This window comes from Podarcis liolepis, assembly GCF_965112155.1.
Source record: "Podarcis liolepis genome assembly, chromosome: 11".
In the NCBI taxonomy this organism is placed as follows: Eukaryota; Metazoa; Chordata; class Lepidosauria; order Squamata; family Lacertidae; genus Podarcis; species Podarcis liolepis.
In genome coordinates this window covers 34956654-34977828 of record NC_139565.1, presented here as the reverse complement: position 1 = coordinate 34977828, position 21175 = coordinate 34956654, and the positions used below count along the sequence as shown (strand labels likewise).

At 43.0% G+C, this 21175-nt stretch overlaps 3 protein-coding genes across 5 annotated transcripts in view; 2 read left to right on the top strand and 1 right to left on the bottom strand.

Annotated features, from left to right (window-relative positions):
• The window catches only part of BDP1 (BDP1 general transcription factor IIIB subunit), a 47672-nt gene extending 44255 nt beyond the window's left edge, over positions 1-3417 (bottom strand). For all 3 annotated transcript variants that reach the window (XM_083465138.1, XM_083465139.1, XM_083465140.1), the window contains exons 1-2: positions 2979-3417; positions 434-992 (exon numbers count right to left, since the gene is read on the bottom strand). In XM_083465138.1, the coding sequence (XP_083321264.1) occupies positions 434-992; positions 2979-3226 (807 nt within the window). In that variant the 5' untranslated portion in view covers positions 3227-3417. The remainder of the gene's footprint in view (positions 1-433; positions 993-2978) is intronic.
• A 2909-nt stretch (positions 3418-6326) lies between these two features.
• SERF1B (small EDRK-rich factor 1B) lies at positions 6327-9095 on the top strand. The gene is made up of 3 exons (XM_083465578.1): positions 6327-6479; positions 7971-8079; positions 8529-9095. Exons 1-3 carry the CDS (start codon positions 6473-6475, stop codon positions 8599-8601), a joined length of 189 nt encoding a protein of 62 aa, XP_083321704.1. The 5' UTR covers positions 6327-6472; the 3' UTR covers positions 8602-9095.
• A 4196-nt stretch (positions 9096-13291) lies between these two features.
• Positions 13292-19246, top strand: LOC310688815 (survival of motor neuron protein-like). The gene is made up of 9 exons (XM_083465603.1): positions 13292-13423; positions 14411-14482; positions 15070-15195; positions 15782-15979; positions 16972-17109; positions 17331-17402; positions 17666-17776; positions 18192-18253; positions 18667-19246. Exons 1-8 carry the CDS (start codon positions 13370-13372, stop codon positions 18246-18248), a joined length of 828 nt encoding a protein of 275 aa, XP_083321729.1. The 5' UTR covers positions 13292-13369; the 3' UTR covers positions 18249-18253; positions 18667-19246.
• The last annotated feature ends 1929 nt before the right edge of the window (positions 19247-21175 follow it).

Sequence of the window (21175 nt, the reverse complement as noted above, 5' to 3'; positions counted from 1 at the left end):
CTCCAATGAGCATGGCAACTCCAACGAGCATCAAGGGTGATGGGAGTTAGTACAGTGCTACAACATTTGAAGGCCATAATTTCCTTATCCCTGTTATAAATTGATGTATCATACAATGTTGCTGAGGGTCACGCCAGCTTTAAAAACTGGAAACCTTTAGCAAACTACCTTTTATAGGGAAGCATCATATCATGACACCAAGAGCTTCCACATCTCTTGTGGAAGTGGCAAAGTGCATGCTTTGAATGCTAATCTCCAGGTAAGACTATATAAATCTCCTCTCCAAAACCCTAGAAAATCAGGGTAGAGACAATACCACTGAATCAAATGCCAAAATTGATTCAGCATGACTTCTATGCAGAAATCAGGCTATATGCTCTTTCTATTACTTTCCCCTCTTCCTCATAACCAAATCTCCAAAGTGTTGTTATACCTTCTCTTTCTTCAACTCTTCCTTGAGCATCTTCCTTAGCTTCTGAGCTTTGATTATTTTCTCACGATCGGAACATATTTTTTTCTCTTTGGCTGGAATACATTTTGAGTGTGGTATTTCTTCTTGAATCAGACTTTCCTGTGTTGGTCTCTCTTTGAGGGGTGAGGATGTGTTCTTCTGCAGGGCTTCGTCACTTTTTTGACCTGTTACACATGCATTCGGCTCCTTACTTACAGACTTTTTGAATGGAGAGAATTGTGGTACTTGGGGAACAGGAGTTTTCTTTTCTGGAAGTATCGGAGACTTTGGGGAATTCTCCACATTGGTCTTCTCAGAAGGTGGCAAGTCCTTCTGAAGTGGCGGGTTACAAATAACAGGAGAATGAGGTACTTGTTTTTGAGAACATTTTGATGCTGAAGTGGCAACACGTTGTGTGGATAGTGGTGCAACTCGTGGTTTAGCAAGATTAGGCATTGTAGATATTCGTTTTCTTCTCTGCAGAAGTGTCTCTGCATGTCTGCTACAATCTCCATCACCACTAGCGTTGGTCTTTTCATTTCTGGAAGATTAAAAGAGAGAAAGCTGTCATATTTCTAAAAACTGTAATCAGGCTGTTTTTAAAATAAATAAATGCACTGTATTCCCACAAAGCCAATCACATCATATTATGAGTTTATTTTTGAAAATGATTATTCTGATTAGACATAAAAAATTAAAGCAAAAAATATATTACCAGTATACCTGAAGGAGCGTCTCCACCTCCATCGTTCTACCCGGACACTGAGGTCCAGCACCGAGGGCCTTCTGGCAGTTCCCTCACTGCGAGAAGCTAAGCTACAGGGAACCAGGCAGAGGGCCTTCTCGGTAGTGGCACCCTCCCTGTGGAACGCCCTCCCACCAGATGTCAAAGAGAACAACAACTACCAGACTTTTAGAAGACATCTGAAGGCAGCCCTGTTTAGGGAAGCTTTTAATGTTTGATGTATCACAGTATTTTAATATTCTTTTGGAAGCCGCCCAGAGTGGCTGGGGAAACCCAGCCAGATGGGCGGGGTATAAATAATAAATTATTATTATTATTATTATTATTATTACAACTTTATATCTACTTAGAATATAGATGGCTAGAGTCCCACATACAGCTCACTGTTAGCAATCTAGTATTTATATTATTTGATACATTCAGTCATCACTTTCCACAAGAAGACATTCCTAACTCACTAATACATAATAATACAAAAAAGGTTAACAATAATTTAAAAACCAAACACATAGAAAAAATGCAACAGAACAAAATTTCTAAGGGTGTTCATCCTACAATAACTATAAAAAATTACTCTTACCCATAAAATAGGCCGGCGATCATAGCACAGAACAATCCAAATTAATGACCAAAAGTCTTAACAGCTAAAAGCTGGGAATGATGGCCACATATATAATTAATAACGCGGGGAGCGCTGTGGGACGCGGGGGGCGCTGTGGGTTAAACCACAGAACCTAGGACTTGCCGATCAGAAGGTCGGCAGTTCGAATACCCGCAACGGTGTGAGCTCCCGTTGCTTGGTCCCTGCTTCTGCCAACCTAGCAGTTTGAAAGCACGTCAAAGTGCAAGTAAATAGGTACCGCTCCAGCGGGAAGATAAACGGCATTTCCGTGTGCTGCTCTGGTTTGCCACAAGCGGCTTAGTCATGCTGGCCACATGACCCGGAAGATGTACGCCGGCTCCCTTGGCCAATAAAGCGAGATGAGCGCCGCAACCCCAGAGTCGGTCACGACTGGACCTAATGGTTAGGGGTCCCTTTACCTTTATAATATACATTGCATATTATTATTAGGAAAGATGCAGCTAAACTTGTGGTCCTGTAGATGCTATTAAACTACAAGTCTCATCAGCCCAGCCACTATGAAAAAAGATGAGAGATGATGGGGCCATTCAGCAGCAACTTGAAGGTCATGACTTAGCCACCCTTGTTTCTGGAACTGGGAGACAGCAACTATTTCAAATCTAGAATTATCCCTCTTCATTACAGCCAACCAAAAAATGTATATTGAGAATTCTCCCCACACCTGCAATACACAAACTTGGTAGCACCACAGTCACTGTCTAATGTCAGCTATAATTCTGACTACTCCCTTAAGCCCTAGAATCACAGACACACACACACACACACCACTCTAAGTAAGATTCAAAGTCATGCTGGTTAAAGGGGGGGGAGGAAATAACAGACGATTGTGCGATATAAATCTTCTGAAATAAAAATAAAAAAGGCGCCGAGCTGGTTCACCCCAACTACACGTGCGTAGTGACTCCGGATTAAAGCGCCGCACGTGTCCCAGGCGACGTGAAGCACCGGCCTTTGCGAGAGGTTCCTTCACAGGCGCAGGCCTTCAAGTGTCGGAGGTGCACGTGAGAACCAGTTCCCGCGATTTTCAACGCGTCTCTCAAAAAAAGAGCTTTTTGCGCTCCAGCTCATCTCCTAAAACGGACTCCTTTTATTTTGTGGAGAAAGGAAGCGCGCAGCCTACAGCCAAAGGCGAAGCTTACCCCTCGGGGCTGGGGCTGCTGCTGCTACCGTCGTCCTGCTGCAGGCTTCCGGCAGCGCCGGACGGGAGAGCTGAGGCAGCCGCATCCTCAGAAGAACAGAGGGCGGATGCCGAGCCGGGCTGGGGAGCGGGGTCCGGGGCCGCGGCGACGCCTGAGGGGCTGGGGCTGCCCCTGGGGTTGCTGCCCCTCGCCGCCGCCGCCCCCGGTCTCACGTTGGGCTTCACATTAAACCTGGCGCGGCGGAACATGGCGCCGCAAAGGGGAACCGCCGACTCTCGCTAAAGCCCACCGTCCCCTTTTTCCTCTGGCCGCCGAGGCCGCCTCATGTCACCGGCCTCGCTCGGCCCAAGCCCAGCTCCCCGCCCTTCCTCTCCGACTCTCGCGGAGGGGGGGAGCCTGTCAGCTGCTCCGGGGACGGCGCGCGGCGTGGCGTCATCACTCTGCGACAAAACAGGAACATCACCTGGGCGGCGAGGACGCCCGCCTGAAACGCAGGAGAGCGACGCGTGTTCATGTCGAGCTTGCCCTGAACTTGACTTGCACGAGGAGAGGGAAAGCAGCTAGTTTATTAGCCCAGTGCATTCGTAGCGATTCCCGGCTTGGCGGCTCTTGCCGCGTGAAGCCCGCATCACGAGAAAGGCATCCCGAGACCGGTGTTTTGTTGACCTCGGTTGGATTTTATAAATGTTACTGTTTTCCTAGAGCGGATTCCGAGCACAATTCAAAAGTGTGGGTGCTGACCTTTAAAGCCCTAAACGGCCTCGGCCCAGTATACCTGAAAGAGCATCTCCACCCCCATCGTTCTGCCCGGACATTGAGGTCCAACGCCGAGAGCCTCCTGGCGGTTCCCTCACTGTGAGAAGTGAAGCTGCAGGGAAACAGGCAGAGGGCCTTCTCGGTAGTGGCGCCCACCCTGTGGAATGCCCTCCCATCCGATGTCAAGGAGATGAGTATTTATATATCTTTGAGGAGACACCCGAAGGCAGTCCTGTATTGGGAAGCTGTTTTAAGGTTTAATGTTTTAATATGTTTTTATATGTGCTGGAAGCCACCCAACGTGGCTGGGGCAACTCAGTCAGATGGGAGGGGTATAAATAATAAATTATTACTACTACTATTACAGAATCTGGAACTTTCTTTTAGTTTTGCGATTTTCCTTATTTTTAGAGGGTTATATTCTGCACTCTTCATTTATAAAGCATATTTGTATACCACTATTCCATTAAAAATTATATCGGGGTGATTTACAGATGAATTTACATGCAATAAAAACTGTGTGAACATTTAAAATTGGAGATCATCAACTATTAGAAAAAGCAGCTGTCTGCACAAGCTTAGTGGCATAAAAAAAATTTCAGCAGGCACATAAAGAAGAGGAGGAGGAGTTTGGATTTGATATCCCGCTTTATCACTACCCGAAGGAGTCTCAAAGCAGCTAACATTATCCTTTCCCTTCCTCCCCCACAACAAACTTCAGAGAAGTGTGACTAGCCCAAGGTCACCCAGCAGCTGCATGTGGAGGAGCGGAGACGCGAACCCGGTTCACCAGATTACGAGTCTACTGCTCTTAACCACTACACCACACTGCTGAAAGAAAGGGGTGCTGGCAGCTATTCTGTAGTTGTAACATTCCACTGAATCCAGACATGGACATAGCCAGAGGGGGGCAAGGGGGGAGCTGCCCTTCCCCAATCAAGTAAATAGATAAAAATTAACTGACCAATAATGTCACAGTTCTGCCCCCCACACAAAAAAATTATCATGGCTATGCTCATGGATCTAGAGTAGGCTTTTAAAGAAGTAGGCACACAACTGACTCTTTAAGGGTAGCTGGCAACACTCCAACACAAAAATACATTTACTACACCCGTCACCCTCTCAGTCATCTAAATCCACGTAGCTTTAATAACCCATGGTGGACAAAGATCTAGTGAGCAGATGTGGTTGGTACATAAAGTATCTAGTTGGTCAACATAAAACATACATAAAAGAATCTAAACATTTGGGTAGTGATATACAATAACCAATATACTGAGCTATAGATATGAAAAGGAATGCATCAGCAGAAAAATAGTGCCATGCTTTATATAACTATGGCACATGCCATTATTATACTGTTGGTTCCAAAAAGACATGACCGTATCTTGGGACTGCAGCTCTCTACCCATTTTTATGATGGTGTCCTAATGAGTTAAAACTATACTTTTTTTTCAAATCAAGCTAACCAAACCATGATGGGATTTATACAATATGCCAAAAAACATCCAGAGAGACCACATCCTTATATCACTTACCGGCAAAAATGGTATTTCAGAAAAATGGCTCAGAATGCCAGCTTCCAAACGAACCAAACCAATCAAATTCACAGGTCACATTGGAACAGGTGGGAATTATGCAATAAGCCACAAAAAGTCCACAGAAACCACATCCTCATTCCTGTTCTAAGCAATAAACAATATTGCAGAACAGTCAGGAACACCCAACTTCCGAGTAGCTAAACCAATCACATTGGGCAATGTGGTTCTAAACTAGCACACTGGTTTGTGGCTTAGTGCTCATTCATCTCGGTTTTGATTTGACCTATAAATAACACTGGACAATAAATGGTATCAGAATGTGTTTTCTGCTTAAGCTTTGTGACTGCATCAATTCTATCCATTCCCGTGACCTGTGAATTTGGTTGATTTGAGGAACCATAGGAGTTGGTTCTGTTCAGATGAGTTCTGGATGTGAAGGGGCCAATTGTATAAAGTATAAAATTGGAATACATTTGTTGTTCTTCCTTGCCTTTTTTGTTGACATATTACATCAATACAACAGAAATGGGCAAATATACATGATAGAATTCAAACACTGGAAGTCACTGAACAAATGGTAAAATGGTATATCTCAAAATACATCCCCCAGTTTTGGAAATCGATTATAATTTAAAATGCAGCCTTATCCTCCCAGTTTTCTTTAAAGTCCCCATAATTTCAGATGAATCACGGGTAAGTGCATCGAACTCAGTGGGGCTTCTGAAAACACAGGAATATTCATTTTATTTCCATCCCGCCTTTTAGGGCAAGAAACTCGCATCCCATTTGAAACCTGGAGATCGTGCAGAAATCATATCCCGCGCGTGCCAGGGAAATAGCGGTAATTACATCCCAACCGTACGCGCGTTAACTCGGAAGCAAACCCCACTGAGCCGCTCTCCCGTGTAACGCGCGCGCAGCGTCTCAGCTTCAACTCGTGCAGCTGATACGAGGTGTCGAGGCCCGATCGGTGGGTTGCGCGCACGCGCAGTAAGGGCACCGCGGGACCGGCTCCATGAGCGGGGCTGGGAACAGGAAAGGCGTCGACGTGCGGCCTGACGTCACAGAGGCGGCCCCTTACATAAGGAGAACAACGGCGGGCGCGGCGCGCAGAAGGTTCTGGCAGTTGGAGCGGATAGCGGGGTTGTTGCTGTTCGTGCGCGTAACGGTCGTCGCCGCTGGGGTTATTGTTTTGCCATGGCCCGTAAGTATGCGGCGTGGGCGGCGCCCGCCACCTCCCTGCTGGTGGCCTTCCCTCGCCAGTTAGGACTTGTATAATTGGTGGCGGCGGCGGCGGCGGCGGCCTGGGGCCGAAGCGGGCCTTGCGGGGACCGTAGGCCAGCCGTGGGTTGCCGCTCCCGTGTTGTGGTCCCTGGCGGGCGGCTATTGTAAGGTCGCCTCAGAGACGTTGGTAGCTTCGCTTGCAACCCTGGCTCCTCTTTGTCCGGGGAAGAAGCCCCCGTTGACTTCAGTAGGGCTTGCTCCCGAGTAGACCCGGCGAGGGCTGCTGCGCCGCTGGAGAGGCCGGTCGCGCGTGGGGGCCGTGGCCGCCCTTGTGTGTGTCTGTTGGGGTGAACGGGGACTCTCGCTGGAGGAAATCGGTTCTCTTTTAAGAGGAAGCGATAGGAAGGGCTGGCCTGAGAAAGCACAGCTCTGTTTTCCTTCCTCGACCGGGGAAACAACATGCTCTTTGTAAGCAGGATACGTCCCTGCTGTGCTCGCATTACTGCCTCCCTTATTCGGAATGAGCCGTGTGAAAGGGCCCTTTTCACCGAATCCGGGGCCCCAAACTGCCTTCCCCGAGTGGAGAGAGCCAGCGGGGACGCTCGGTGTCCACGGGTGGATGCTAAATATGCCTCAATAGTTAAGTGTTTGCACTATGCGGGCTGTACTGTACAGCATTTTCAAACTGCAGCGTAACTTTTTGGAAACAACAGCTGCGGCGCCGACTTCAGTTTCCAGTGACTTCAAACTGAAACAAAAGATGCTGCTCAGTGTGTGTTATTTCTATATAGGAGCGCTCCGATTTGTTTCCTCAGCAGGAACTAAGGAACTTTGCTGAGAGCTTCATTGAAATGTTAACTAGACTTGTACGCAGGCTTACTTGGAAACGAGGTCCCTTAAGTTCATTCCCCCAAAGGTGGTTCCTAAGTTCCTTATTCAGCACAGAAAGAAGCTGCCTGAATAGGATGGTTACAGCTTCACTGACACCAGAAACAATTCGAGCAGTATATAATGCCAACAGAGCTGTAGAGTTATCTGCTTCATATTTTCTGACTAGGAGTTGAACCTTAAACACTTGGCTGATATTCTGTATTTATTTTGTCTTTAGAATAGTGTGCATAAACTTTGCTGAATGAAACGACTGTTCTTGATGTTCATCATATGATTGCATTACTTCCAAAGAGCTCAGGGCAGCATACACAGTTATTGTCCAATCTATACCCTTGCATCAAATAAAGGCAGTTATGAGGCTGGTTGTGCCTGTGCAATTGTTTGCTGAATTGTTTTAGTTTCAGAGCTTGCATGATTCTCTGTGGTACTTTTAACATAGTGTAAAGGGAGAAATTTGGATTATCGGCAGCAGGATTTACTATTGTGCAACTAAGAGATGGACAATCTTTGGCTCTGTTGGTCAAAAATAGGTACTAGTAACTGGCCTAAAGCCTAACTGTTAAAACTGTTCCAACTTTAGGTGGGAACCAGCGTGAACTCGCCCGCCAAAAGAACATGAAGAAAAACCAAGAACTGAATAAAGGAAAAAGAAAAGAGGATACCTTGTCGGCTTCTCAAAGGAAACAGAGGTATGTTTGCATAGCAATCTCTGACAATCCACATACACTGGTGCATATGTAAGTAGTGTAAAATTCTGCCTCAGAATTCTTAAAGATAAAATACAGTTTCTGTACTGTGGCCCTGTCTTAGACAGAAAAATTATATTTGATGTTTGGGAAGCTAACTTAATGTGCTTAAGCTTGCATTTGGCTATTTGGAATGGATACAGTCTTAGTATAATTGAAGTTGAGGGGGAGGCGTAGTTTAGAATTTAGAACTAGAACACCAAACTTTAAAACATTGAGAACCAACATTGTTCAACAGGACTTCTTATTCTTCCCCGTTGTGTGCTCCAAAATCCATTCTAGAGGGTTGGGGGATTTTTGAGGAAGGTGAGAAACCAAAACTCTTGTTGCCCTGAAAAATATTGTTTCCACTAAACATGGACGTCACTCGCTCTTCATCTTTTCTTTTCCAGAGACTCCGAAATTATGCAGCAAAAGCAGAAAGCAGCTAATGAGAAGAAAACTCTTCAGACAGGAACAAAATAATCTGTGGCTGCATGAAGGACCTAATAATGCTGCAGTGCATCTCAGAATAATAGGGCCTAAGAAAAGACATATTTGTAAAAGTGGCCAGCCATTAAATGGTTGATGTTTATCTTCTACAAGCTCATTTGTCCAGTATGCATTTATTTTAGAATGTCTGATTAGTAGAGTGCAGTTGCAACTGACTTGGCTTTAACTGAAATACTAGAAATAGTTCCAGTAAAATTGGATTCAAAGTTCCCTTTGCATGTCTACTAGTAATGATAGCAGTGGCTTGACTGCAGTTTTCATTGTTAAGTGTTGGCTTGGTAAATGGCTTGTGTGACTGTACCAGTTATTAAATATGCAAATAGACTGAGAATCCTGTCTGGCAGCCCAACAGCATTCAAAAAAGATACCACTTTTAAAAGCCCAGGTCTCTGTTCTTGCTTTCCACTTTGTAAAGCTCAGCTGTAAAATTAACCGTAAATTATTTTTACAATAAAATGTTGCATGAAGTACTGTCTAAGTTGGAAATGGGTACATCAGACAGTTATAATAGCTTTTCCATTGTTTCTGACACGTTTGGCACAATTCAGAGGGTTCTTAGTCCTTTCATCAGCACAACTTTTCCATTGTGTTTCAATTGCAGCCTGAATACTTAATACAATTCTTCAACTGCTAAGCAAGATTCTCTAAATATATTACTATGTATAACTGCAGCTTAAAATCTGTACTCTGAACTAAAATATAAATAACCTTCTCTTTTGTCTAAAGCTTGGTTGATTATAAAAATGGCAGCCAAGAATAAGTTGCTTAGTTTTACTGCTTTTTTTTTAGGCCTGGCTGTTTTCCATAGTGATGTTAAAGGTCTAGCGGAATTACGTATTTGACATTCATGGTTGTACTTCAGCTAGTGAGCAAGAACAAAAGCCTGTTGACCTGGGATTAAGCCAAATTTATTCTTCTACTTCTCTTAAAAACAATAGAGCTCTGTGTAGCATATTAGCAGATTGGGGTGGAGGCAGTCGGGGTGACCCTAACTCGGGTTTCAGAAGTTCAAAGACACTGAAATCTAGCATACTAGATAAGTTGTTCTAGTACAACAAACACTCAGCTCTAATACTTTGTCTTTTCTGTAACAGACTAGGCAACTTGACCCCTTTGGAATTTTATCCAACATTTATTGTCTTGGAGCAGTAGTATAGCAGTGCGTTAAATAAGGATATTTATGAGTGCACTACTAGTTTGGTAAAAGTTTGGGAGGGGAGAATAAGCTGGCTTGTAAGACATATTGGTGGTCACAAGTAACTAAAGTGATATATGGTTCTCTAATTCTGCTATCCCAAGGGAAGATGGATTAGCCATACCCACTTTGTGTGTGTAAATTAGAAATGTCCAACTTTTTAAAAAGGTAAAGATAGCAGCCACCCTACTTCTCCAGTCTTTCCTGGTGCTGTGCTGCTATAAGCTATGGTTTGGCTTGGTGTTGCATCCAAACCTAAGCTCATGATTTTATCTTTCATCAAACAAACCATAACATATAGCTAAGGTGGGTTCTATAACTTACCACTTGTGGCTTGTCTTGAAGAGATATATCTGAACCCAGACTCATGCTTTAATGATCAGACAAGTCATGGCTTCAATCGCAACTGCAGAACTGGAAAAGCAAGGCAACAACTACTTTCTCTCTTGGAAAAGTACATGTTTGCTCATTCGCAGTAAGCCATGGCTAGAGTTACCTGTGAACTGCCCTCTTGTCTTGCCCTAGGCGAGGTGGTTCTTCTAAAATGAGATTCAGAAGCAATACAAAATACACAAGTGAGTGAGAAGATTAAAGATTTTATTCTAAAACAGCAGGCAATGTATACGTATCAAGCAAGCACTTCAGTCTGCCACTTTGAAGCCCTCAAGAAATGGTGAAGTGGCTCCCCCAGGTAGCCTCAGTTTGCATGGCTCTGTGGCCAAATCAGTCCATGCACGAGCTTCAAAGAAACTGCCCATAACACTCTGATTTTATAGATAGCCTGTGTGGCTTCCAAGACTGGCTATGTGCAGATCATCCATTAGCCACCCCCTCCCAAGGCTTCATTTCTCAAAACAATGTCCAACATCAAAGAAGGTGCCCAGTATTATCCTCCACAACTGATTAAAGGCAGTTTTGTGGTGTTTCACCTCCTCCCAAGTTCTCAGGACATTAATGTTCTCACACCACCCAAAAACTTAACAAGAGTGAGAGGAGGCGGGAGGGACAAGCTGGCAGGGCTCTATGTCAGACCATTAATTCCTCGATACATTTTTTTCCTTGCAGATGCATTTCCCATACACCTCTCTAATGGGATATGCAAAACTGATCTTTAAGAAATTGAGCTGGGCAAGTAGCTGTGTATGCACCGTGTATTGTACAAGTGCTTTATCCAAGCCATGCTTGCATCAATAGAAGGTTCAGCATCTGTTTGTGATGCATTGGCTGTGATCATAGCTGTCAACTGTGATAGCTAAACACCAGTATTCCCTCCTAAAGTAATCACTCCCTTGCTGATTTCATGTCTGTTTTCATACAGAGATAAACTCTGGAGCTGTATAATGATGGCAGTCTTAATCCTGCCCATGTGGTGTCTGCTTTTAGACTTAGCTTGAGGCTGTGCACAGGTTTGCAGAATGCTGCTGTTGCAAGTATACATTTTTTAAAAAACTTTATAGGATTTCAGGGCAGTGTACAGTATTTTTTAAGGAAATAATAGGCTACTGTTCCCCATATACACATACAAATTGATACGTAAATTTCATGAAACTGGCTCAGGTCAACTACATTTTTTATTCTGCCCACTTAAATTTATTAAAGCATTTTTACCCTACACCTTAACTAAATAGACGACTAGATCAATAAAAAGTCACTCTTTGGCCCCAGTTTAACAATACTGTATCACAAAATAAACTGCAAGGAAGAAACTTGGTTCCTATGGACTGAATGAGATCCATCTGCTCAGTTGCATTCCCTTAGGGAAAGGGACAACAAACACTGCTTAAATATTTCTGGATCCATGTAGGAAGTATGTAATTTCTGTTCCAGTATTTGAGAACCTTTTGTAAGCTACTTTGAGAGCTTCCTGGGACTGTAAAGTGGAATATAAGTTCTACAAATACTGTATTTTTTGCACCATAACACTCACTTTTTTCCACCTAAAAAGTAAGGGAAAATGTCTGCGTGTTATGGAGGGAATGCCTACGGGTGGCATGCCTACGGATTTTCCTCCTCTAAAAACTACGTGCGTGTTATGGTCGGGTGCGTGTTATAGAGCGAAAAATACGGTAGGTTCAGGAGCAAGGAGGACACCAGTTCTTAAAAGGAATTTCTTACAGAAATTACAAGCAGCCAAATATGTGACATGTTTGGTAGAATGACCGTTACTAGGTATAGTACTGAGGAATAGACAAAGGAAGTTGAGTTAATGGAATAGCTTTGTATCCATTCTCTCTCTCAGTTCAATGAAACATTGCCAGAAATCCATAGAAATGCTGGTTTGCACTTGGTTACCTTCAGTTAAGCATTTCTGAGAGGCCTTTAAGGAGACTTGGTTTGTACCTCTACAGGTTACATCTAGCAGGTACGGATTTTAAATACCTTACTGGGAAAGGGCTATGTGCAGAAGCAGGCATTTGTGAAGAAAGTGAGAATAGACCACAATAATACAAATGGTACACCAATTAGAAAAGAGGAAGGACTGGGAACTTGTGGCCATCCAGTTCTGTTCATCCCTGACCATATCTTATCCCAGGGTTGAGGAATCTGGCTCTCCAACACCTGGAGGGACACAGGTGCCCCCCCCCCTCACCCAAAAACTAATATAAAGGAAATCATTTACCACACAAGAATGGCTCATTCCCTCTGAGTGCAAAATTGGGGTAAGCCTTCTAACTGGTATAGCTTGATAGCAACTATAAGTGGCCATCTGCGATTTCCTGATCACACAAGTCTATGGATGATTTCTGGTACAGATTTTTTTCATGACCTTGTGGGAAACGGCCACTACTATAAATCGTTTTAAAAAGGCATTATACAAATCAATGGAGATATGGTTTATCAGTAGCGGTTGGCTTTGATGGCTAAATGTTCGGACTGAGGCAATAAGCATCGGAATATCAAGTGCCCCATATAAATGCGGTTTGTTGTGTGTATTATCCCATATAAATGCGGGCTTTCATATGAAGCAGATATAGGGGAACTTTCCCTCTCCGGATGTTGCTAGGCTGCAGTCTCATCAACACTGATCGAACCATCTCAAGGTGATTTACGTATGAACGAATTAAAAAAACACAAACAACAACAACAGCAAATACCTTTGGAACAATACCTCAAGCCCTAACAAGTGGACAAGTCGTAACCGTGGCGAAGTCAACCACTAACTAGACTTGGTAGGGTTTGGTCTCCCACACCTTCCCCTATACGTGGATCGGGCAGCTGGGCAGCTGGGATGCGAGGGTTGCTTTTTAATCCCTCGGTCTCTCTGCCCATCGTTGGAAACGGAATCCTGCACCAGACTCGTTGCGCAGCAAAAGCGCGGCTGCTACCTGTGGAATTCCCGCCCCGCTTTTGTCGCAGGAAGGAGGAGGAGGCGGCCGCCGGGAAGAGCTTGAGGCCTCCTGGCCTGCAGGGGGCAGTAAGGCAATCTACCTGGAGGTGGCGGCGCTCGCAAGAGGCCTCTATCGGTGGAGCTCCTCCCCTCCGGTCGCTGACTGATGACGTAGAAGCAGGAGGCCCTGTGGAAAAGCGCCTTGTTCCGGAGCCCTCATGGCTTTTTGCGGCGGCGACGAGGCGGTGCTGTTCAGACGCGGGGCCGGGCAGGTACTGGGGTAGGCCGGGCTTTCCGTGGCCTTTCATAGGGTTTCGCTGTCGACTGAGCGGGCGAGGCGAGGCTGCTCCTCCCGCGTGAGGCGTTGCTCGGGAGGGACTCTGAGCTTCGCAGTTCAGCGGAGCGGATTCTGAGGGGAAAGGAGCTGCTTTATTTTTTACTTTGACGAATACTTTAATGATAAATGAATAAGAATAAAATTGTACACCCCGTCACCAAGACCATTCCATTGTAACGTCCCGAAACCTCTTGCGATGGTTTGACCCCTTTCCGTTTTAACAGTATAAATTCTACAAACACCTTCCATATCTCCTCAAAATCATCTTTCCTGCATGCTCCCCGTCTTAATGGCACATGTTAGAAAGTAACTGCTTAAGTGGGGTGGGCAAGAAGGTCGACCCGCTTCCAAAACGGAAGCAAGCAGTGGTATAGTAAGGTGAGTCTCATTGGGGATCTCTTCTTTAGATGACACTGGACTAGGCTTAAGTCCACTTACCTGGGCCTGTTAGGTTACTTCTGAGTTAGACGTGTACACCAACTGCAAATGCCGCCTACCAGCCATGGGGCGGGTGTGTGTGTGCTCCTGTTCATTCTGCTGAGCAGGGCCTTGAATTTCTGCTCCAAAGGCTTGCCCTAGCAACTTCAACAAAAGCATGAGCTATGCACAAAGTACTGTAAAGCTGTCTCGGAATGCAACTAGTTTCACAACTAAGTTCTACATGCACAAGGGGATGCTTGCATTTGCACATGGCAACCAGTTATTGTAACCAGGGGAAAGCCTCTTAGGATGTGACATGGCAATCAGCTGGTGGTGCCTGAACTAACTTTTTAGATGCCAGCAATAATATAGCATATAGCATGAGATGATCTTGATATATTGAAGAACCTTTAGATTTGGCTGTAATTCTCAAAATATCTTTTGGGTATTTAAAAAAGTTTAAAATAAAAAGGAAACCTACAATTCTGTTTTGTCTCTACAGAGTGATGATTCTGATATATGGGATGATACAGCGCTCATAAAAGCATATGATAAAGCCGTTGCGTCCTTCAAGGTAAAACATTCTCTAGCATGACCCACCTGCTATGCAACATGTGAACTGCAAAGACTCAAGCTTGTATGGTGGCCACCCATTCTGATCCTTCACTGTCACCCCAAAGATAGGTGGATTGGAAGAAAGGAACAGAAGAAGATTGTTGCATTTTTCTTCCCTCAATATCCTTGTGGTTTTTAACAGCTGGGCTGAAAGCAGATAGTCCATGGAACAGTTCTTAGTGCAGAAATGCAGTGACAGGGAAAACTTCACCTGTTCAGTTTGTCACTTACATTTTTAAAGCTAAAGGAGCCTTGCCAGGAAAAAGCTGGCTGCTCTAAGAAGGATGTTCTGTATATATACTATTTTATATTTTTAACATTGGCTTGGAAGTTAAGTTTTTATGCTTGATATGTTTTGATTAATCAAATTTGGTGCAGTGCATCATTATATCAAATGATCTAGATGAAATATATGAATATTTCAAGTAATAATTATTGTATTAATACTAGTAAAAAAAATTAAATACCAATAGCTGTAACATAGTTTAAGGAGTGAATGGAGTTGGAAACTTGCAAAATAATTATTTTGTATCTTCTTTCCATCAGAATGCTTTGAAGAATGGTGACTGTTCAGAGCCTTTGGATAAAACAGAACAAAACGCTGGGACAAAAAGAAAAAATAATAAAAAGAACAAGAGTAGGAAGAAAAGTAATGCTGGACCACAGAAACAGGTGATTTTGGGGGGAGGGGAACTGTGACAGGAGAAAGTACTAAGAATGTTGTTTTTAAAATCATGGAATTAAGATCCTGTTTCTTCAAACATAAATATATTCTCCCATATAAAAAACCCTAAAGCTTTAGCCACCTTTTTCTTGTTGCACTTGAATTTTTACAGGGAAATAACCTGGTTTTTGCCATGGCCTGTATCGTGCCTATGGTTCAGTTCAGGTATTCCAGCCCTTAAAATGGGGAAATACTTTTTATATATGCAATAATAATGTATTATGCTGCTGGAGAGTATTTTTAGGTAGTGCATCTGCAGAACTATTTCAAACAGAGGTGTTAAAGGATGAAGTTTTAAAACTGATTAATACAAAGTAAAACGTAGCATGATACCCAAATTTGAGTTTTTAACGCTAATGTGGCTAACAAATATTGAAGGAGAGTGCAGTTTACAATATGTTAATTTTTACATAGGTGTGTTGAACAGGTATGTCACAAATATGACATACATGTATGCAGGAGGGAAGTCATACTTGTATAGTAGAGTGAGGAATAAATTCATAACACCACCAACTTTTTTTCCTTTCAATGCAGTGGAGAGTTAATGATGCGTGCAGTGCAGTTTGGTCTGAAGATGGCAACGTGTACCAAGCAACTATTACCTCAATTAACTGGAAGAAAGGGACGTGTGTAGTTGTCTATACTGGATACGGAAATAAGGAAGAGCAAAATCTGTCAGATCTGCTACCACCAACGGATGCTGAGGGAACAAATGAGAAAAGTGCTGCTGAGGTGAAGCCAAGTAGAAAATTTACACTTGACTGAAATGGGAACAATTTATCATTGCTACATGTCTTTCACAGCTCAGGGAAGTACAGTGTGTGAGGATTAAATATATGAAATATAGGATTTTACCTTTTTTTTCTGTGGGAGCTGAATTTAGTCTTGAGCCTCCTGCACATGATTTATTTCAGGGGTGGACAGCCAAGCCACATGAAACCCTCATAGCAAGTCTTTCTGCCTGTTTGCATAGCAATTTCTGATTGGGAGATTAAAATTCTGCTGCCTGCTTTTTATAGAGCTTCTCTAAAGAGCACACAGAAAAATGTTTGTAGTAAACACACAACACAAAGGTTGGAGATGAAACATGCCTGCAATTTCAGAATAAAAGGCAGCATTTCCACCCACACACATTCCAGTGCTATCTCCAAGGTTCTTGGAGCCCAGTTGTATATTGGTCTAGTAGTAGCTTTGATCCCATTTACTCGAGCAACTGCTGTATATCCATAAGACCACATGGTAAGCAGCTCAAATAGTGAGGTAAAACAAAAATTCTACTGGCTCCCTTTCCAAAAGATCGAAAGCATTTTGCTGTGTTTTCACCTTTTTGTGCTGTTTGTGGCAGGCAACTTCTGTTGCAACCAGGGAGTGGATGTGATTGTGCATATTTGAAGCATGTTAAAATGCTTCTAAGTAATATCCAGTATTTATTTATTTTTAAAAATCAAGGCAGAGGAGTAGGACATAAGCAATAATAGTTAAAAGGGCAGGCATGGATGAGAATGTGTCAAAACGTAAGTAGAAATAGGGGAAGGATGAAAGTAGAGTTCCAGAAGGACAGGTTCATAAAACCTTTTAACAGTTTGCATGTAAGAGGGTGTCTTTTGGAATGTCACAAATTCAGAACAGAAGAAAATAATGTTGCTTTTTTGAGTTTCATTAGTTATAGCTATGTATGGCTTGCAAATACTGATTGCAAATTCCTAATTACTATTATTTTTTAGAATGAAAACGAGACTCAGTATTCAACAGATGAAAGTGACATCTCATTCCGGTCACCTGGAAACAAATACAATCGTGCCAAATCAGCACAGTGGAATTCTCACTTTCCTCCACCACCACCAGTACCAGGCCTTGGAAGGGTAAGCATAGAAGCAAATCTGAAAGACATCCAATTACTATATGGTAGTGTTCCAGCTATTTAGAAGAGTAGTATCTTTACCTTTACAAGCAGAATTACAGGTGCCGTTCTAGTCATGGATGTTTTTGTGAGATTTGGGGGTTGCTGTATCTTGCATGCTTAATTCTGCAAGCATTGGTATAATGAAGACCTTTTATTGTCTTTTAAATTACTCTCATGTAGACTGGAATGAAATTCAGTGGACCTCCACCCTTTTTATCAGGCTGGCCTCCACCATTTCCATCAGGACCACCGGTGAGTGATGGGTAAAATGCATGACAGTAAAGGGATACTCTTGTCACAAAAGGGAAAGTTAATAACCCAGATGCTGAATGGTACCACCTGAGCTGGGGATTTAAATAATGGAATATTCCCCTACAATTATTATTTCCCTAATTCAATTAAATTTCCATTAAGAATTGTTCTAAATGTTTGTAGTGAACAATTGTTTCTTCTTCAATGTCTTGAGAAGAAAAGGTAGTTATTCCAGTTCAGAAGTCTTTCATTTATCTTTTTAGTTGATACCACCTCCACCACCTTTCAGTCCAGATTCTCCTGACGACGACGAAGCATTGGGAAGTATGTTAATAGCTTGGTATATGAGTGGCTATCACACTGGTTACTATCTGGTAAGAAACATACATCTTCTTCTGTACTAAAATGCAAGCAACTTGCCTAAGTCACCAATTAAGGTGCTAACACTGCTTAAATAGGTTAATCTTTCGATTTGTGGCTGGTCAGCACCTGACAGATTACATAAAATAAATATTTCTGTAGCTCATTAGAGAGACATGGAACACTGTGGCTGACAGACTTGCACACATTTAATCGGGGGACAATTCTGCTGTGTATTCTGATTATAGGGAGTGCCAGCTGGTGTGCCTTCTCTTAACCAAAGACCTACTGACCTGCTTTTACCACTGCTATTAAGAACATTTAGATAATCAGGTTAAGTGTAATATGATTTCCACCCCCAGTAATTTAGAGAGCGGAAATATGAACAGGTCCTCTGTAACAACCCATTCTGTCTCTTGTATTGCACAGGGTTTAAAGCAGAGCCGCATGGAAGCTGCCTTGGGAAGACATGCCCACTCTAAGTAGCTGTTGTAAGTACTGCATTTTGTTTTAACTTTAACTTGCAATGGAGGGCAAGCTGAACTTAGTTTCATTTTGAAGGCACAAGATCAGTTTTGGGCTGGTGACATTTTTTTTGCTTTTTCGGGAGATGGGGAAATCACACCTTATGGTGTTTCCTTGGGAGCCCACAGAAAATAGGCTCCTGTAGCTAAATGAGCCCAGGGTTGCTGCAAAGGGGGGTCAAATACTAGAATGTGGCTTGTATGAGTATATTCTCCGTAAAAGAGTGCATGTGTATGAGGGATGGATGGCTATCAACATCAGATTTTTAAGTTTCCTCTATTTCTGATATAAAGATCAGCTTCGATAGAACATGACCTTAGCATTGGCATAACTTCTTCTAAAATGAATTTACTATCCCACATGGTCTTTTTAAAACTAGGTTTAAAAAAAAAGATTCCCATGAAGGAGGGCATCCCAACTCTGTATTGGTCAGCAAAGAAGCTTTCAATGGTACCAGGATTACTGACTGGATAACTCAGAGAGGAATCTGCCAGCAATGTTTTCATCATCATTAGCAAGATTTCTGAATGGATAGCCCTGCTTTTTTTGCAAGGTGCCCGTATCTTGTTAATCATTGGGTACCTGTTCTGGACTAAGTGAACTGTTATTCAAGTGAATCTGATTATTTGGACTTGCTTTGATTTGTAAAGCAATCTTTCAATTTGTAGAATATCTTCATTTCTAACTCGCTCAGTGATGCCAAGCTGACTACACATTTAAACCTTAAACGAGGTCAGTTTTATGGGATCTAACCATATTTTGCCGAAACTGATGTATGTCCCTTTCTAGCTGTGGATGGCAGTGGTGATAACAGAAACTGTGTAGTCACGTGGTTAATTATGCAGCAGTCCAAATCCTAGGACTAGAACAATTCCTAGGTAAGTTGAGAGAGAGATTACTTATCAGTTACACCATTCAACTGGTTTGTATTAGTGATCAATAAAATTATTTTTTTCCAACTTGCATTTGTATAATATGTCAGTGGGTGGGTGTTTATATTTAGAAAGCTTGTAAGTTACCAAACATCTTTTTAGTTGTAAGTTGTAAGTTACCAAACATCTTTTTACATTTTGTTGCGGATGAAGATTACATCTCTGAGGGAATTGAACTTGAATTTTTATGCAGTGATGTCTTTAGGTTGTTCAGCACACACCCATCTAGGTTAAACATTTTGTTAGCAGGAAAACATAGCACTAATTTCAGAACCAGAATGTACTAGTATTCCTAAATAAAATACCATGAGAGATTATACTATTTCGGAAATACAACTGCCCTTCATCTCCTTAACCCTAGCTTCTGAAAGTCTAGGTTACATATGGCAGTAGTAGTAGATAGGTAGCCGTGTTGGTCTGCCATAGTCAAAATAAAAAATTCCTTCCAGTAGCACCTTAAAGACCAACTAAGTTAGTTCTTGGTATGAGCTTTCGTGTGCATGCACACTTCTTCAGATACCTTCAGGTATCTGAAGAAGTGTGCATGCACACGAAAGCTCATACCAAGAACTAACTTAGTTGGTCTTTAAGGTGCTACTGGAAGGAATTTTTTATTTTGAATATGGCAGTAGCTTCCCTTTCTCTTCTCCCTTGGGTCTTGGGTCTTTCAAATTTCAGTGGCACCCTGCGCAAGGCCAAAATTTGCTTCCCCCACCTCTCACCTTCCATTGTGCTCAATTCACTTCATCATTGTTGTGATGCTTTGCAGTTCGCCCTAGACTCGGGCCCATTGTGGAGGAACTGGTCATGCTGCCCTAAATCCACCTCTACAGGTAAAACAGACCCTTGTCTGCAACCCTGGAGAGATGCTGCCAGTCAGTGCAGACAATACTGTCCAAGATGGAGTAGTGGTCTGACTCAGTATAAGGCAACTTCTGTCAGCCTCCTGTTTTAGTGTCTGTGTTAATTTAAAGGGAGATTTTTATTGTTTATTTTCGATTACGAATGTTCATATTTCAGAATTTGTATACTTTGTAAACCACTTTGAAGCTTATTTTTGACAATCAAACATTAATTATTTCATTAATAACATTCAGCTGGTGAATGTGTCCTTGTACAAGGAGGTGTGGCCTTCCTCTTTGAAGGATACAGTAGTGCAGCCACTCCTAGGGAAATATCCTGGCTCCAATGGCATTTAATAACTACCAGCCAATCACAAATACCTTCTTTTGGGGCAAAGCACTCAAGGGGTCATGGCAGTGCAGCTGCAGGCATTCTTTAGGTAAACTGATTATCTACATCAATTCCAATTACGGTTCAGGACTTGATCAGCCTCAGTTATCCTGATGGATGACTTTGATTGGGAGAAGGGGGAGATCAATCTTGCTGTTCCTGCTCAATCTCTCATCAGCTTTTGATGCCATTGTCAATGGAATCCTCCTGGACCATCTACAGGAGATGGGTAACAGGGGCTTCAGTCTGCAGTGGTTCTAATCTCGAGACGGTTCAAGAAGAGAGCATTGAATGAGTGTTTCTCAGCCTTCTGGCTGTTGAACTACAGGTTGTTGCAAGATGCCGTACTGTCTCCAGTGCTATTTAACACCTATGTGAAGCAGCTGGGAGTGGTAATGAGATTTGGAGTGAGGTGTCACCAGTACACTGATGATAACCAGCTCGGTTTCTATGTAACCTCAGAATTGGGAATGCTTGAGAAGGTCCTGGACTGGTATCTAGATGTAGTGGTGGGCTGGATGTGAACTAATAAGCTGAGTCTGAAACCTGGCAAGATGAGGGCTCTGTGGGAGAAAGCCACAAAGCTGCCTGCTCTAAATGGGGTTGCACCTTCCCTGTAGGAGCAGGTTCAGTCTGGTGTGGCCTCAGATTCAGCTCTTGTCACTGGAGTTGCAGGTTGTTACAAGGGGTATGGCTGAAGCCACAGGCGTGTCCACTGCATAT

Bases quoted from the DNA above. Each gene is read 5' to 3' on its own strand.
- SERF1B (XM_083465578.1), top strand. The intron at 8,080-8,528 runs GTATGTTTGCAT...TTTCTTTTCCAG, and splicing joins GCTTCTCAAAGGAAACAGAG to AGACTCCGAAATTATGCAGC.
- LOC310688815 (XM_083465603.1), top strand. From the start codon at position 13,370: ATGGCTTTTTGCGGCGGCGACGAGGCGGTGCTGTTCAGACGCGGGGCC. The intron at 15,980-16,971 runs GTGAAGCCAAGT...ATTATTTTTTAG, and splicing joins ATGAGAAAAGTGCTGCTGAG to AATGAAAACGAGACTCAGTA. The intron at 17,110-17,330 runs GTAAGCATAGAA...ACTCTCATGTAG, and splicing joins CAGTACCAGGCCTTGGAAGG to ACTGGAATGAAATTCAGTGG.